Source organism: Engystomops pustulosus, chromosome 7 (genome assembly GCF_040894005.1).
Source record: "Engystomops pustulosus chromosome 7, aEngPut4.maternal, whole genome shotgun sequence".
NCBI lineage: Eukaryota > Metazoa > Chordata > Amphibia > Anura > Leptodactylidae > Engystomops > Engystomops pustulosus.
In genome coordinates this window covers 54,021,925-54,041,549 of record NC_092417.1, presented here as the reverse complement: position 1 = coordinate 54,041,549, position 19,625 = coordinate 54,021,925, and the positions used below count along the sequence as shown (strand labels likewise).

Sequence of the window (19,625 nt, the reverse complement as noted above, 5' to 3'; positions counted from 1 at the left end):
CTGTAGTAACCACTCTTAAGGCAAGTAGGAAAAAGGTTACGTTCGCAATTTATCACAAAATCTGGAAAAAATTTGTAACATTTTGTGGAGATAATCCTCCATCTCAATCTAACCCCAATATCTTACAGATTTTGGACTTTCTACAAAAAGGCCTGGAACAGCGCCTTTCTACTAGCACCTTAAAGGTCCAGGTCTCGGCACTTGGCGCCTTCTGCGATCGTCCACTGGCGGAGCACAGGTGGGTCAAAAGATTTATCCTAGCCTCCTCCAGAATCAGACCCCAGATTCTCAGGAGAGTTCCTACATGGGACCTAAAACTGGTCCTAGACGCACTTTCCAGACCACCATTCGAACCTCTGGATAGCGCCAACATAAAGAACTTAACGTTAAAAACTACCCTTCTTGTCGCTGTCACTACAGCTAGAAGATTGGGTGAAATTCAGGCTATTTCAATCAAAGAGCCTTATATGCAACTTTTGTCTGATCGTATAATTCTTACTTTAGATCCAGGCTTCATTCCCAAGGTGACATCCAGATTTCACAGAACTCAAGAAATCACACTACCATCCTTTTGCGAAAAACCCTCCACTAGTAGGGAAGCTTCGTGGCACCTTCTAGACGTAAGAAGAATTGTACTAGCTTATCTAAAGGCTACAGAGCCCTGGCGTTTAGACAATAACTTGTTTATTCAATTCCAGGGAAAAAACAAAGGGAGGAAAGCCTCGAAAACATCAATAGCAAGATGGCTAAAGTTAGCTATCTGCACATGTTATACGCAACAAGGGAAGGAGATTCCAACGGACCTAAAAGCCCATTCCACCAGGGCTATGTCCACTTCCTGGGCTGAAAAAAGAGGTGCATCTTTAGAGCAGATTTGCAAGGCCGCTACCTGGGCCTCATCATCCACCTTCATAAAACATTACAGATTGGATTTACCTTGTTCTCAAGATCTTTCTTTTGGCAGGAAAGTTCTACAAGCGGTCATCCCACCCTAGAAATTCCTACTTATCTGGTAGATCTCCAAGTGGGCCGTCATGGGGGACGTATTGGAAATGTAGAATTAGACTTACCGGTAATTCAGTTTCCATCTAGTCCTCCATGACGGCCTATATATATTCCCTCCCTGATTTTTTCTGTATGTATGTGAATGTTTAACATACAAAATAAAAATTTGTTGTACCTTCCACCGGTGTAGTTATTTGGTAGACACTGGCGGGAGGATGCGGGTGGGAGGCTTTTAACCTCTCTGCTTCCTGTCCCTACAGAGGTCAAGGGGCATCCTCCAAGTGGGCCGTCATGGAGGACTAGATGGAAACTGAATTACCGGTAAGTCTAATTCTACATTTTTTCTTTTTCCCCACAAAGCTGAGGGGACACCTGCAAATGAAGCCTTGTGGCACATTGTTACTAATGATCATTGCAGTAGGCTTCATGTATGACCACCAGCATGTAGCAAATAGTAGTATAATTAGATTCCTGGTTCTCTAATAAACCTCCTACCACATTTCTATTCTGTCTTCTTGTAATTCTACCCTGGAGCTATAAAGAAAAATAAGTGTTTATAAATGGGCCAGAGCTTGTAGCGCATTTGCAAGTATCCTGATCCATTATTTTCTCAGATGATTTTAAAGACCCTTTGAACCTTGGCGGTCTTTTATTTACTGCTATATTTGCTTGAAATAAATCTATATTGATGTTGGTGGCTCGGAGTAATCAAATGTATTCCCCTAATGGATTCCGTCTGCTGGATGTAAAAGCTGATTTTATAAGGCTGCAAATGGTTCTTAACAAAAGAAAACCCGATTATGTTGCAGGGATTTGTCATTTTTCTGATAGAAGCTCCCAGTAAAGGATGTCTTGTCGTGTCCATATTCTGCTAACCTTGGATGCCTCCGGTCACTTAGGGGTGCGATTATGCGATATCTTTCTTGCATCCTGCGCCACATTCAGTGCTGAGCTTCTCTGTAGAATTGCTTCTGTTTTACCTGGACGTACGTGAAATACTAATTTTCCCGAGCGCTAGACTGTGTCTGGCTTTGTATAAATAAGTCATATACTTGTCTGAATTCTAGAAACTACGCATTGTATGAACCTTTTAACTATACCTGCATCTGAGGAAACTAGGTGACCACCCCATTGCGGTTGTGACATAAAGCCTTGTATTACTTTCCTGTTCTGCACATATTGATGTTGGGGTTTCCTGTACATTTAGAATTCTGTTCATACACCAGAAAGCTCAGGCTGAGCAGTACTGAAGGTATCATTCACTTAGGAAATTATCACATTATGTATAACTGTAAGAATTGCATAAAGAAACATTCAGAGCTCCTACTTCAACATCTATAGCAGCCTCAAGGATTTGTTTATCTGCAGGTGATCCGGCACATATGGGGTTACTTTTCCATCATGTTTTTCTCTCTCTTGTGATTTTTGCATTTTTCAGATGATTTTGACTCACGGCTCTGTAGTTGTAATGGGCGCCCCCACCCCTCGCCCACATGCAGGAATCGGTGACGTGGAGTAGCAGCTGGTCAGCTTTGTAAACGCTTTTTTGTCTAATGCTGGATGAATCTGTGGTCTGCGGATTGGGGAGGAAGCAAAATTTGTTGTTAAGCTGAATCCAAACCTTGTTCTGTAGAATTTAGCTTGTGATATACATGGCTATTAAAGGTGCACCCTGATATTATGTGTTCACCTGATTATAATATGTAAAGCCAAGTTTAAAAACAATCCTTAGGCGGACGTGGTTCTATACTCAGTTTTCTTTGACCTTCCTGCTTTACCTTGGATCCGTTTTTTTTTTCCCCCTGACATTTATTAGATTTCTGTTAAGGCCGGTGCAGCAAGGAATGAGTTGTATGGCACATAAACTATTTTTCATCATACCCGCTAGTTTAATGGGATCATCAAGTTCACAATATGTGGCCTTCAGTTACAGATTCGCATGGCTTAATTTAAAGGCAATGGCGATTTAGTGATCATTGTGTTCTGAATTCTAGAACGGAGTCTTAAATTCCCTATTCAATAGGAATGCATGTGCATGCACATTGCTGCTTCTCCATGCAGCTCTATGGGACTGTGAGATGGCATAGAAATGAATGGAGCTGGGGGGATTTAGGAGCCTTAATCTTGTGATCACTAGGGAGTTGGTCTCCTAGTCCCTTTAGTTCTTGTGAGATACTTATGTTACTGCTTGTTCCATAGACCCCTCTACTTGTTCATATATATAATCATTACTCAAACTGTCCTGCGTGACACTTGATTTGCTATCTGTATTCTGTTTTAGAACTGCATTCACATTGAAACATGTAACAGGTAGGTTATGCTATCAGGGAGGTTTCTGATGTTACTTGATGATACCATTCCTGCCATACAAAACCTGAGGAATTTCTTTAGCGGCAATGATCCAGTGATCAACCCTTGGGGGAGTTCAGCTCTGAAGCCATAAAGATTTATGAATATAGATGGTGGTTTTCAGTTAAGCAGTTAAGTGGTGCATGTGAATAAGTTCAGTAGATGACTCTTGTTTCGTGGAATGGACAGTTAGCTGTGTTCCTTCCGTAAAACATTTTCAGAGTTGCTAAAATTTCGACTTAAATTGATAAAATATTGGCTGGTAAATACGATTCTTTTATAGACTGTGAAGTCCCTTTGCTGAATGTGTCTGTGTGTGGGATTAAGCATGTTAGTAGGATAAGCAAACTGTAGGATCTTCGCGCTGCGAGCATATGCTTCACCTTCTTATCCTTTTAACCTGTTGTCCATGGCTACAGCCAACGTTCATTTATCACTTTATTTTTGTTCCACTTGCTATGAAGCAGCACTCGCACACGGATGTTCAGCAGGGGAACACGTTGAAACGCGTTGATCATTTACCTGTATATCTATGCTGCATGTTCTTTTTAACTAATAAAGAAAAACCCCAGTTAACTTGATCCCTTTGAGGTTTCGTGCTCTGGATACTTGTCTTTTGCAATTATCTTGCAGTTATGGTACAACCCCTTTTTAAGCTCATTCTTGTAAAATTGTACTACTCTATTTTTTTTTTCTTCCATTGAAGATGATATCTGCACCGCAATTTTAAGAAAAATGCCAGGCTGTATTGTTCATGGTGTATTATTATTTGCAGCATTTTGGAAATGCTAAATAAATTACGGTATATCTTTAGGAAAATGATGGCAAACATAGCGAGGAGCAACAAATCTCTTGAATAATGTTTAAAAGTGAGGTTGCTTTTATTTTGGCTGTTATGATGTCATTCATTTTTTTACATTATTTTTAAGGAAGGTATTCTATCAATATAATGTATGCAAAGACTAAAAGAACCACATACATCTCTCCCCACCTCTTGTAAGAATACCCCTTTATTACGAATTAGGGAGGGTATAAATGTTATAATATACATTTATATGTGTCAACTTTATACATTTTGCAGTGAGTCCAGTCAGTGGAATATAACCTGGATAATTGTTTTATCTTATTTCCAGAAAACTGAACTGGGAAAATGCCACACATGAAACCTTTTCCCCTTTTTGCCCCCTAATAATAAAATCTCATGTGACTCAAGCAGGTTATAATAGAATATTATCTTTAAGGAAATCTACCATTTGATTTTATGCATTATGAACCAAACATACCTTGAGAATTCTGTAGCTCCATTGATGCAGAAACATATCTTATTCAAACCCTGAACTGAGTGGTTTGGCTGAAAAAAACTATTATAAAATTATGATAATGAGGCTCTGTAGCTCCTTTGCCTGGCTGGGCACTTTTCCTCTTATATTAGTTATTCACTGCACCAGAGAATGATGTAATCACTGTGTTGTCCATAACAGGCAGAAGTAATCAATCACTGCACCATTCCCCAACTGCTGTATATGAGTCATCCAGCTCAGGTTTATTAGTCCTGTCTAGACCGTTCTAGAAGCTCGGTATAATGTGTTTATGAATGGCAGCCACCTTTTTCCGAGGTCCTGAATTTTATAATTGTTTTTTGAGCAAAACCATGCAGATCAGGGGATAAACAAGATATGTTTCTGCATCGGTGTAGCTACAGCATTATCAAGGTATGTTTGGTTCACAATTTGTGAAAACAAATGGACTACCAGTTTCACACGTAGAGAGCCTTTTTTTTTTAATTATATTTTAATACTATGCTAATTTGGCACTGAACTTCCAGATAGGTAGTTCTACCCTGGAGCAGATAATAAAAAAAGATGTGTGAAGCCATTTAGCTGTTGACATCTGATGCATGAATCTAATGCAGCTCCTATATTGACATTTTTGGCACACAGATGTCTCTGGAATGTGCAAAATGTATTGGATGGTATGCGCCAGTTACCTAAACGATACCATATTACTGTATATGTAGAGTATAAACAGACCTCTATGCCCTCTAGTGAAGCTCTCTGGATGCATTACTATAGTCCCAGGCTGCAATGATCAGCTGTAAGGTGTCTGTAATGGTTTTTAAAGAAAATTCCTGCTTTTATGGGAACAAGAATTATCAATAAAATTTCAATTGTCACTAGGGCAAAAAAATTTTTTGTCTGGAGCTACGATGATAAAATATACAGTTCCGACTTACAAATTCAACTTAAGTGCAAACCTAAAGAAGCTATCTTGTACTTAACCCAGGAACTGCCTGTACTCATATTTCTGTCTGGTTAAAAAATACCAGATGAAAGGGTATAATCATCTCAATAGATTGCAGAATTCTTTCAAGTTTTTTTTCTAGCCTTACAGGTGCTTTCGGTGGTGGAGACAGGTGTTATTCACCTTGCCATCGCTTCAATATTTCCTGGGACGTTGAATCCTTTTCTATGCTGTGAAAATGAAAGGTTAATCTTCCACTTTTACCACTTGCGCTGCTTTCTGAGGTACATGCTCAGCAGGCATCTTGGAGCGGGGACAGGTATAGATGGTGATTCGTTACGTCCCCTCTATTACACAGAGCGCTACATGTATAAAACACCAGCAGGATGAATACATGACAGGCGCTGGGCTGAGGCTCAATGTTTGGCAGCTGCTGAGAATACTCTGTGTATCTGTACCTGGCAGGCGGTGGTACGGCAAACTATAAAAATTCATTGCAAGTTCCCTCGGCTTCTTCTCGGCATCTCTTCCCAAAATGACCTGTCATCTCAGAGTGATAGTTGCTTGACTGTTCCAAATCCCTGAGCTGTCAGCAGAATCCTATATTTTAGACTGACTGATAATTCTTGACAGTGACCCTCAGGCCAGTCATCCTCTACAATGTTATTTGGTCGCAGCAACTAAAGAGTTACTGGTTTTGGAAAAGGTCATGATTTTGATATGAATATTCTGCAGTCGTCGGTTCCCATGGAAATCTGTGTTCGTATTTATTTTCCTTTTAATGTTGCTTCCATTAGGTTGAGATACATCTGTAGTCACAGCTTCACCTTTGACTCCAAAAATAGCACGACGTACGGACAAAAAATGGACGGAGGGATCTATCTGTGTAGTTTATTTACAATGTCCACCAAAGCTTTATTCAGTGTATGTGGGATCTGCATCGCTAACAGCCTTGTTAAATTTATAATTATGCTAGTTATCCTCTAATTATTTAGAGATTTTTTTTTTTTTAAAGTATCTTTAAAATAGTTAAATTTTAAACATTCCTTTATGTCCACTATACTGGTGTACATTATAGGTGCATTCCTCATGATGGGTAACGCTGTTTAAGAACCATTGAACCAAAGTGCTCCTTTGGTGCTGGTCATTAACTTGCTTTATCACTATAGGTCACTGGGGTCGCCTGATGGGTTAAAATTAGAGATGAGCGAGTATACTCGTCCGAGCTTGATGCTCGTTCGAGTATTAAGGTACTCGAAACGGCTCGTTGCTCGGACGAGTATTTCCCCTGCTCGAGATCGAGCATTTAATTAAAAAAACACAGTGAAGAACAATGAAGAATAGAATAAAAACAGTGAACACAGTGAACACAGGATCATTTAAGTGAAAAACACAGTAAAGAACACAGTGAAGAATAGATTACAGATGTTCGGCACATCTGCTTACTTGTCGGGAGATACGCGCGGAACGGTGCGAACAAAATAGCATGTGAAGAACAATATATATGTGTGAAGAACACATTGAAGAACACGGTGAGCAGCACAGAGACATCGGGCAGCGGCACGGAGACATCGGGCAGCGGCACGGAGACATCGGGCAGCGGCACGGAGACATCGGGCAGCGGCACGGAGACATCGGGCAGCGGCACGGAGACATCGGGCAGCGGCACGGAGACATCGGGGAGCGGCACGGAGACATCGGGGAGCGGCACGGAGACATCGGGGAGCGGCACGGAGACATCGGGGAGCGGCACGGAGACATCGGGGAGCGGCACGGAGACATCGGGGAGCGGCACGGAGACATCGGGGAGCGGCACGGAGACATCGGGGAGCGGCACGGAGACATCGGGGAGCGGCACGGAGACATCGGGGCACGGAGACATCGGGGCACGGAGACATCGGGGCACGGAGACATCGGGCAGCGGCACGGAGACATCGGGCAGACTTCAGTGGAAGAAGAGCAGCGGATCCCGGGACAGCGTATCTCCCGACAAGTAAGCAGATGTGCTGAACATCTGCAATCTATTCTTCACTGTGTTTTTCACTTAAATGATCTTGTGTTCACTGTTTTTATTCTATTCTTCACTGTTCTTCACATCTGCTAACTTGTCGGGAGATAATATACGCGCGGAACAGTGAAGAATAGATTGCAGATGTTTGCATACATCTGCTAACTTATCAGAAGACATACTTTTTCAATTAACACATTTTATTCCCGAACCATGGTCCCTTTGAAAAATGCTCGAGTCTCCCATTGACTTCAATGGGGCTCGTTATTCGAGACGAGCACTCGAGCATCAGGAAAAGTTCGTCTCGAATAACGAGCACCCGAGCATTTTAGTGCTCGCTCATCTCTAGTTAAAATCAATCACGTTTACCTAGTGCAGAAATGCTTGCTATGCAGTGTATATATCTGTATGACAGGTACGGGGCTGGAATCCTGCTGAGCTTTGTGGCTTGTATAATAAATGCGGGTGACAATACAGCGTCATCTGCAGCATAAGCTGGATACAAGCATGCTTCCATGTCTGTGGTCTAAGGGTGAATCCCATCCACTGGAATTATTATCCAGGCACGCTTGAATTTCCTTTGGGACAAAGAACCCATTGTACTTTTGACATTTGAATGAATCCGACGTTTCCTACACTGCATATAGCGGCTAACGGCTATCCGTCTGTAGGGCGTCTGCTGGGAACCCCGAGACCCTGTGCTACACAGGCTGCATCTTCTGGTGCTAGACACTTTTTGTTTTCAGTTCTTTTTTTGTAAATGGATTGCAGTGTGGGCTTTATTCATACAGCGGCTGGTGGGGACCCCCATCTCCTTCAGAATTCAGTAGAATTTTTACATGTTCTAACCATTGACCCTTCCACCTCCTACTCTAAAAAATGTGTTTCTAGCAATAAGCAGTGATTCTTAAAGGAAAGCCACTTGAAGCAAAATATTCTGTTCCATGCTTGTACAAGGGCTGTCCTAGAATTAAAAATAACATGTCCGCTTTCTACTGGTTGAGTATTGCTACTCTGCTGCATTGAAGTGAATGGGGCTACTGTATATACTCAAGTATAAACCCACCTGAGTATAAGCCATGGTACCACAAAAAAGTGGAAAAAACTATTGACTCGAGTATAAGGTAGGAAATGCATTGGTCCCAGCCTGCCCCCAGTATACAGTCTGCAGCCCCTGGCCCGAATATGTTGTCTACAGCCTGCAGCCCCCTGCCCTCCAGTATACAGCCTGCAGCCCCTGCCCCGAATATGTTGTCTACAGCCTGCAGCCCCCTGCCCCCCAGTATACAGACCTCATAGTGTGTTCCGATGGAGACGCACACACTAGAATGCGTCACAGCTCGAGCGACTGAGCCGGAGCATCGATGGACAGAAGAGGACCTCCCGGGGGAGCGTTGGAAGGTGAGTACACTTTTTTTTAAATAAACTCGAGAATAAGCTGAGTTAGAGTTGGGGAAAAACTCGGCTTATACTCGAGTATATACAGTACCTTTCAATACCACAGAGACTTCTAGACAAGTGGAGCACTGCTTTTTGGAAGAGATAAAAAAAACAGTGCCCTTCTGACTAGATTGTACTAAGTCACCAGAATAAACTAAAGGGATTGTGCAGGATTAGAAAAACAATAGTGGCGTTATTGAGCTAAATGCTGTAATTCTTGCATGAATTGTGCCATAAAACTGTTATCACATTAGACTCAGTAAAGCAATAGACACGCATGTTACCCATCTTGCATACAGCCATTTCAATGGGTCCTAAACCGCAGATCCCCTGCACACGAACATGCTTGGTCCCAAGGAAACAGACCTTTGCTGGTCAAATCTGATGGATAGCAGCGCAGGTACTGTAACAGTTTGTCAGTGCTGCTTGTGGTCGGCAGACAGGGAGTCCTTGCATCATAATTCACAGCACTGTCCGCTGCACTGTTCTCAGTTTATGGGAGTTTGTTTCCAGGAACCCAGCACATTTTTGTGCAGGGGGCCTTAGGATCAGCAGATTTGAGCTGCAATACGAGGCACTGGTGAGGTGCTGTTTCAAGAATAAGGATGTTTTCATCTATTTTTCTTCCTCCTTTTGTCTAATAACTCCATCTAGGTCAACACACATATGTAAGGTTTTGTACTTGAAGTGTTTTTCACAGGAGAACAAAGCTGTGATGTTCTAAACCAATAACTTCCTTGAATAACTCCGCTACAAATCTTGGGATTAGACTTTGATCTGAAGCTTCCGCTAACCAAAATGGACAAGTCCATCCCTTTATGGGCTCCTTACAGAGCCAGACAGAAAACATTGCAAATAAAGGGGTGGTCCTCTATTGCCTGTTCACAGGCATCTGGGTATATACCATAAGGCAGCGCCATTTTATGATCTCATTGGTTCAGTAGAGAACATTTGGCCTCAAGCTTGATATATACAAATTGTAAGATTACTGCCCCCCCCCCCCCCCCCCCAGCCCTGACCACTACTGTTTAACCTTTACTTTACATTGCCCCGTGGTATATCACCAGGGCAGGACAAGTCCCATATATAATGATTTGGAGTGATTTTAATGCGAATTCCATAATTTGATGAATACAATAAGCTTGGAATTATAGAAATGTAAGCCAAGTTGCCCTTTCCCCCTCCTTTATTATACTGTAGATGTCTATGGATGAGGACTAGTGATTAGATGCCTCCATATTTATGAAGAAAGAAGTGATGCATAGAATTACAATTTTCTCCTAAGCTTTGCTTCTCACATCTGCTCGGCTGCTGAATTATTCTTCTCTTGGTTTGTTCTGTATAGGATTCTAATTATTCTCTAGTAATAGATGTCTGAACCGCAGATTTATAGCGCTGCTGCCCGAGAAAACTAATCAAGCCGCACTCGCAGTTCTATTTACAGGACGTGCCGCGACAAAGCAGAGCGGATTTTGTTCATTTTAAAGATGAAATTCCAGTCAAACTTTGCTATCTTGGAGTAAATATTTATATAGTATATTCTTTAAAAGGTTTTTCCATGTTTGTAATATTGATTACCCACCCTCCAGTTTCTTATAGTGGCCAACCCGTGCCATTGCAGCTCCGTTACACCATCTGGCCATGACACAGCTGTCCTGCTCTATGCTTTCAGTTCATTCCAGTTCCTGTGACCTGTTATTGGTGGGTGTCTAGAATGTCAGATCCCCACCAATCTGATATTATTCACCTACACAATGGGTAGCTCATTAATATCAGAAACATGGAAAAATTCCTTTACTGAACATTGCTTTATGCTTTTCAAATTACCTTATATACTCGAGTATAAGCCTAGTTTTTCAATACAAAATTTGTGCTCAAAAACCCTTACTCGGCTTATACTCGAGTCAACTAAAAAAATTAAGTCAAAACTCACCTTTCTGACATCACCTGTAGGTCCTCTTCTGTCTGAGACAGAAGAGTACCTATGGGGGACGTCGGAAAGATGAGTACAGTGTTATTTTTTTTTCCTACTACAGGGGCTGGGCAGGCTGTATGCTACAGGGGTTGGGCAGGCTGTATGCTACAGGGGATGGCAGACTATATACTGGGAGGCTGTAACCAATGCATTTCCCACCCTCGGCTTATACTCGAGTCAATAGGTTTTCCCAGTTTTTTGTGTTGAAATTAGGGGTTTCGGCTTATACTCGGGTCGGCTTATACTCGAGTATATACGGTAGTTACAGTATGGTTTCTCCATTTTAAGTGTTGTGACTTTTTTTTCCATACCTGGAAGTATTTCACGATTTACAAGCATCAGTTTTTACTTAAAGGGGTATTCCGGGAATATAAACGTCTGATATAAAACCCCATGATGCTATAAATAAATTAATATAATAAAACTCAATGTTATTAGTTTGCTCTTTTGGTCTCTGGCGTTTATGGCCTCTGTAAAGTATGCAGAGTAATCACCAAGATGGCCGCCACTGGAAGCTACAAGTCCCATGATCCTTTAGTTCTCAGTAACTCCCTCTTATGCTCTGCTCCCAGTGATGATCTAAAAGGTTTTCTTGCTCTGTTACCACAGTAATGATGTGTAACTGCTATCACCACTACACTGGCCATACTGGATGCACTGCAACCAACAGACTACAGCCAAACTTGGTGATGATCACATTACCTGCCTAGGCAGGTGCAGGACAGGTGACCAGCGGCCATCTTCTGTCCTGTCAGTAGCATTAGAATTGTGATCCAGTATAGTGGCGCACTCGAAGTAGGATTATAAAATGGAATTTAATAAGTCTAAAAACACAACGCGTTTCGGGATTGGAATAGCGGAAAGAGAAACCATCCCCTATCGAGGTCCACAAAACCGACTAGTCCGTTAAACTTATCATTGATCACAGTCCACAACTCCCCTGCCTCGTCCCAGACGGACCATGCTCAGTCCCCTCCCCCCTCTAGTCCACCACTGGCGACACATGAATCCACCCTAGATAACCCATACACCACAACAACATTAAAACATACGTCTAACGCCTCCTCTACTTCAAATTTAAATACAAACACACCAATAACACCGCACCACTATTTTTTTCAAAGGGGCCAATACAAAAATCAAAAAAGAAAAAATTTAGACGAGGCACCAGGGGAGGCAAAAGAAAGAGACCCTCAAAATGCCCCAGCACCACAACAAAAAACCAAAAAACTGAGATAAAAATTTTCAATCTTTCAGAATACGATCTCAATGAAGCTGAAACTAGTCTCCTGAACAAAGGTCTATCCTACTGCCCGACTGTAAAATTTGATGATTTCCAATTATTCCACGACCTCCACACTTTCACCAGGAAGCTCACCCTTGCAAGACATTTCAGTCTCCCAAAAACTAATATGAAAAACAATACAACCCCCCCCCCCGTCCATAAACGATCCCCACATAACTGCATTCTCTAATGCAGATGAGGACGAATCCTCTCTAACAACAGAACCCCCCGCTACCCCAGATACCCCTACAATAATTCCCAGCGGACTCAAACCCAAATCCACTTTCTATCCTCTACACCATAGAGGAAATCATATCCAAACATTTGTTTCCCTAATTGAAAAAGAACTACGGGAAATCAACTCAACAACCCGACCTTCACACAATTTAACACGAAAAGAAAGAATAGCAATGAAAAGCCTAATGAAAAACAATACCATCGTGATCCGTAGTGCGGATAAAGGAGGAGGCATCGTCATTCAAGATAGGGCAGCCTATATTAGAGAAGCGCAAAACATTCTATCTGACACCAACTATTACCAAGTCCTCCCTGACAACCCCATTCAACTTCACACAAACGAACTAAAAACAATACTGAATAACGCCCTCCTAAATAATATCATTACTAAATCAGAAAAAGAATACATTTGGATTGACTCACCCTCCACCCCAATTTTTTACTACTTACCCAAAATCCATAAGAACCAACAAAACCCACCCAGACGTCCCATTATCTCGGGCATCTCCTCCTTGACTTGCAACCTGTCACATTATATAGACGTGCATCTGCAAGGATACGTACAAAAATTACCTTCCTACCTACGAGACTCCACCAGTGTCCTTGTGAGCCTCAAAAATCACTTGGGAACCGTCCTACTGGTGGGTCACTCTCGACGTGTCTGCCCTTTTATTCCAACATTCCACACCAAGAGGGCCTATTTAGGATCAACCAGCATCTCGAAAGACACAGTACTATGCCTAGCAAACAAAGAATTTTCATACTTGAAGCAATACGCTTCATTCTCACTCATAACATCTTCAGCTTCCAAAATAAAATATACAAACAGACGAGAGGTACAGCAATGGGCACTAAATTTGCCCCAAGTTTTGCCAAATTGTATATGGGTGAATTTGAGTCTGAATTCATCCTGAACAACTCAAAATGGTATGACAACATCGTTTACTATAAGAGATATATAGACGACCTCTTGCTGATTTGGAAAGGCACAGAAAAAGATTTAAAAACCTTCGTAGCTACTATCAATCAGAACCACTGGGGTCTTACATTCACACAATCTATATCTAAAACGGAAATTGAATTTCTTGATTTACATCTACAAATAAAAGACAATATAGTTCCTACAGAGACCTTCTTTAAGAAGGTCGATAGTAATAGTTTTCTACATTTTAACAGCTCACACCATCATAAATGGAAGAAAAACATTCCGTTCAGTCAATTTAGACGGATAAGGAAAAATTGCTCTGAGACCAAGAGTTTTCAAGCTCAAAGCAAAATCCTTATAGAAAGGTTTAGGGACTAAAAATTCCCTGACAAAATAGTCTCATCGGCCTACAAAAGGGCAGAACAACTGTCACAAAGTGACTGCCTCACCCCCCGACCAAAGCCACCATCCGACCAAACACTACACAAGAACCGCAGGATGAACTTCATCACCACCTACAACGATAACCATTTACACTTAAGAAAAATTTTCGAGAAACATTGGCCCATTTTATTGGATGACCCTTACTTAAAACCTCTACTCTCCACCAGACCCAGTATAACGTACAGAAGGTCCCAGACTCTAAAAAATATACTGGCTCCGAGCAAACTCCGGAATACCAGAGATACAAAAACCTTCTTCTCCCCAAATCTACTGGAAGCTTTAAATGCGGCCAACCCAGCTGTAAATGTTGTCTGAGTATTAACCATAGGGCTAAACATTTCAAATGCAACACTACAAATGAAGTGTTTAACATCAAGTCCTTTTTAAATTGTACGTCCACTTTTGTAATCTACATGCTTGAATGCTCTTGTGGACTGCAATACATTGGACGTACGATCCAACAACTGAACGCAAGGATAAACAAACATCGTAGTAATGTCATGAATGGATTCCTGAAACACAGTGTCTCTAGACATGGGCACTTATATTATCAGGATGATTTTTCATCCTTTACTGTTACCCCCATTGAACAGGTTCCACCTGGTAATAGTAGATATAATAACCTCTCCCAAAGAGAAATGTACTGGATCTATAAAATGAACAGTCTAGTCCCCAACGGACTGAATGAAACCCTGGAAAGTACTAATTTTTAATATTTCAGTAACTAAGGTACCATTGACCCTGAGCACTATTAAAACTTCTTCTCAGTTATGTAGTGCACCCATCCGTTCATATACCAGTACATCTAACCAATTTTGAATAAATCTCTACCTTACCTAATAATTATCTCTAACGGTACCTAATTAATTCATCCTATTTTTAAATTAATTTCTCATTTATTATTATTATTTTTTTCATCCATTTATATATATATTTAGGCATTCCTTCCTTTGTTCAATAAATCTATACTGTATGCAACTTATATGCAATTAACTAATTAGTCAATTAATCAGGCAATCATTGTTATTATTATACTTCCAAAAGAGGTACACCCAATCAGTTTATTTGAAGTTACTAAGTATTCATAGCCCATTTAACCTGTGCTTTTAATTTTAACAATTTTAAATAACTCTCCTAATGATATACAATAATCACCAACATCTGTCCCCGCTACCAGAAGCAAATAATCACTTGTTAAATCACACCTGTCCATTTGCGCAAGACCTTCTACACGCATGTGTACAACCGCCGGTCGCCATCTCCCCGGCTGACATATTGTTGGTTACCATGAAGTTCTGCGCATGCGCACAACAAATTGTGTCGCGAGCTGCTCCCCGTTAGAATTAGATATATGCTGGCACATCCCGCCACATTTCCCAAGAGACCGGAGCATCCGAATCCGTCCTCCGCTATAGGTAAGCCCATTATTATCCCCTATAGCCGGCTATCCCCCTATAATATGGATATCCAATACCTGTATGTACTCAACTCTATTTACTCATGCGCATTTGTTTTTATGTACTCAATTCTATTTATTCATGCACATTTGTTTCTATTCCCGACTTATATGCTTATATATATATATATATATATATATATATATATATATATATATGTGTGTATATATATATATTTTTATACATATGTGTATATATACTTTCTGACATCTATGAGTATGATCTGGTAACTCTACATTTTATCTGGATACTCTATTTATATTTGTGTACATATATCCATTCTGTTCATCTTATAGATTGTACCTCTCTTACATACCTAGGAACCGTACTGTTAGAAAATACTAACTGAATTTGCTCTTTTATACGTCTCACCACCCCCCCTTCCTTACTTGTTTCTATGTATCATCACCTTTCTTAGTCTTTGTCACTTGATAAAGGGGTTATTCCAATCCCGAAACGCGTTGTGTTTTTAGACTTATTAAATTCCATTTTATAATCCTACTTCGAGTGCGCCACTTTACTGGATCACAATTCTAATACTACTGTCAAGAATATCCTGAGTAGTGCGGCTACACCACACAGGAGCTCATCCACCAGGAGGCGGCACCAGAACCATCTGTGATTAACGTTATCTCATAGTGTTGTGCCTATTTTAGCACAACAACACACGGTGAGCGTAATATCCACCACTATCCCATCTTCATCCCTAAAGGTGTGACACTATTAGCGCTTTCTCTCCCTGTCCACTCTTGCCATACTTCTGTCACAAATCTTCTGTCCTGTGTCTGCACCACACGGAAAAAATCAACTGACTGATTACAGGGCCAGTAGCATTTTAATTCTTCATTAGAGTGTATGACCACAAAACATTAGCATTGGCAAAACATTAGCATTGGCATTATCTGCTAAGGGGAGCAAAATTTTAAATAACAACTACTTACATATTAGCTTATATTTTAAGGACCCATTTGTATATGAATAATGTTGATTCCTGGAATACCCCTTTAAGTTTTTCTGGGGTATCCAAGATTTTACTATTTCAGGTTACTATTTTCAGCCTATGTCTACAACTTGAGTACAATTACAATTTATATACGACGTATATGGCTTGGAGCGAAAAGTGTTCCCACATTCCTCAGATTCTTTATTCTTCATTATACAACTAAAGAACACTGAGTGTTTCTAGCCAAGGTTGGGTCCCTTGTGACAAGGATTAATTATCTAAAACATCTTTAAGGAAATCTACCATCAAAATCCAACATGATAAACCAGGGACACTTACTGATAGATCCAGGCAGTGTGACTGTGGTTTTATTTATCCATGGCCTTCTTCCTTCTAAAATCAACCCTTACAATTATGCTAATGAGGAGCCCATTAGTGTAGTGTCACCGGATGCTACAATGAGCAGAACATGTTTCCCCTCTAGAGGCAGCAGGAAGTTCAGGTGGAGTGGAGACTTCACTGAGGGGAAACCTCCCCCCTCCCCCAGAGGCCATACGGCTAAAGTTGATTTTAGTAGGAAGTTTGATAACAAATATAAGACAATTTTCACAGTCACGTGCCTGGATCTATGAGAAAGTGTCCTTGGTTTATCATGATGGATTTTGATGGTAGTTTGTCTTTAAGGTGAAGGGACCCTCCTAACAATCGAAAGCTTTGATCACGTCTATAATTTCCCTTTTTAATCCTATATTTTGTGTTATAGGTGGAAGAATCTGCTCCTTTTCTCCCTGCATTGAGCAAGTGCAGAGGACATGTCTGGCCTTGGAAGAACATGGATTTACAGAGATCAACACCCTGGAAATTCTCCTCCGAATATATGATGTACGAACAGTCACTATGCAAATCCCAGATTTCGGAAAAGCCACAGATGAAGGAAGTTCTGAGAGCGGTGATACAGCAAAGCAAATCCCTGCATCCCAGCCAAGCAGTGCAGTGTTTAAAAGCGGCATTTCTCCAAAGGAAAGTGTGGGTCACACCGGGTACCTGACCTTTGCCACCAAGAGTTTATTTTAAGAATATTCTGCATGAATGAAATTAATGTGTACTGAACATGTATCATTAGAAAGCTCCATATATAGACACACGGACAGAAGAATGCAATAGTGTAAACAGCACTTTGACTTGTATATGGCAGAGACGCTCAGTTTCTCTCTGCCAGGGCCACAGGACACAGGCTCTCTTCAGTATTCATTTTTTCAGAGCGTATAAGTGAATAAAAATCTTTTTTTTATTTTCTTGTCAGAGTTTGATTGTAACTGTGGGATAAACCCATAGAAGATTATACTAATCCTTCCCGAGCGTTTACTGTATTAACCCCTATGTGACCAATGGTTATTGGTGCCTGAATGTCCAGGTTAATTTTAGACTGTTCTGTTTTCCTCTCTCTTTAAATGATAATATCTCTGGAAAAGCTTTTCATATTATAACAATATTTTTTCCTTTTTGTTTTTTTTTTTTCATCACATGTTAGACTTTAACTTGGTGGGATAGCATTAATTGCGTATTTTTTGACTACAAATGTAAAAAAAATCTTTTTGTCATTTTTCCAATTAGTTTTTTTTTTTTTTTTTTAATAAGTAGTAACTTTTACCAAAAATATGCTATAAATATGTACAGCAGTATTCCACCACCCTTTCCCAGGTTCAGCTACCAAAGCTTGAGGGGGGGGGGGCACATTTCAAACACCTATATCTCCTGAACCCTTACACATGGAAACACAACTCTGGTGTCATATTAAAGAAGAGAATCCTCTCTTGTTTAATATGATATAAGGATTGTGTTTGGATGCATATTGTTTTTATTAAAGAGGAGATTCTGGGGAGATCCTGTTTAATATGAAACAAAAATTGTGTTTCTAGATGTCCAGGGTCCAGAAGATATAGGCGTTTGAAGTTGATCACTGTCACTATTGTTTATAATGTGTATAAATGTCCTTTCTTCACAGGGCATATAGGTTGCATATAGCCATATGGCAGTTAAGGGGTTAACCAGTTTGTGCTGCATTATTGTAGGCTGCAATGTGCTGCACTGCAGACAGCGCCAGTCTTCCTTGCAGTATAGTGGGTTGTGATGCAGATGGATGTTTGCTACGTGATATAGATTCTCCCTGTGAAACGCAGAGAAATGTCCTGAACCATAGTCTTTAGTACTATGAGGATTGTAGCTTTTCATTCTCTATTGTAGCTGCAGGCTGTTCACTTAGTGTCTCTCCTTCCTTATTTAGAGACTGAAGCCAGGCCTTGTACAATAACCTCATATGGCATCACTCTAGGATGCATTTTCTCCATATTAGTATATACAGCAGCACTCTGCTGCTTCCCAATGTTATACTCTATAAGCCAATACACACAGGATTTCTCCCGCCTGGGAAACACATAACATGAATGCATTAAGGCAGTATTTATTTCAGTACTCTCCTTTAAATGGGCAGACGGGGCGAAAGGAGATATAACGCTGAATATTTATCCTGGCTGGATTACTGACATCTCCTGTAATCTCTGAACATCTCCTTATTAACTTTCTAGTTAAGGGCTACATAATAATATACTAGGTATCTAATGGTCTTACAGCACACTATGTTTTCTTATAATATCAAATGTACATGTAGATACAGCATGCAGGCTATGGGTGCTGTTTAGTAAATCTGCCTCTTTATTTCTAGTGCGTTATAATAATAATTTTTTAATTTATATAGCGCCAACAGATTACACAGCGCTGCACAGAGCTTGCCAAATTGGTCCCTATCCCCACGGGGCTCACATTCTAAACAACCTAACAGTATGTTTTGGAGTGTGGGAGGAAACCGAAGGACCCAAAGGAAACCCACGCAAACACGGAGAGAACATACAAACTCTTTACAGATGTTGACCTGGGTGGCACTTGAACCCAGGACTCCAGCACTGCAAGGCAGAAGTGCTACCCACTCAGCCACCGTAGACTTCTAAGTAACCGCTAACAAAAAAGAAAAAGCTAAAAACAGCCTAAACATGCTGCCAGTGTTACAACTCGGCTATGTAGAAACAAGAGAGGCTGAGTTACACTATCTGGAATAACAGCGGTCAGGTGTGAAAAAAGAAGAAAGCAGCTGTTGCCCGTGAGCGGGTTTGGTCTAGCAAACTCTCGATGCTCTTCCAGGATTAACCAAATCCAGAATCACTCAGCATGTTGAATAAAAATTCACTTGTGCGCAATGGGATTAAGTCTAATCGCCACTGGTAGCCGAAGCTCCGGCCTCTTGGGTCTATAATTTTCAGTT

General features: G+C 40.8%; 1 protein-coding gene across 2 annotated transcripts in view; it reads left to right on the top strand.

The window, feature by feature from the left end:
- Positions 1-17,600, top strand: part of TRMT61A (tRNA methyltransferase 61A) — a 35,015-nt gene extending 17,415 nt beyond the window's left edge. For both annotated transcript variants that reach the window (XM_072115953.1, XM_072115954.1), the window contains exon 4: positions 17,073-17,600. In XM_072115953.1, coding sequence (XP_071972054.1) covers positions 17,073-17,383 — 311 coding nt within the window. In that variant the 3' untranslated portion in view covers positions 17,384-17,600. The remainder of the gene's footprint in view (positions 1-17,072) is intronic.
- Positions 17,601-19,625: the final 2,025 nt, after the last annotated feature.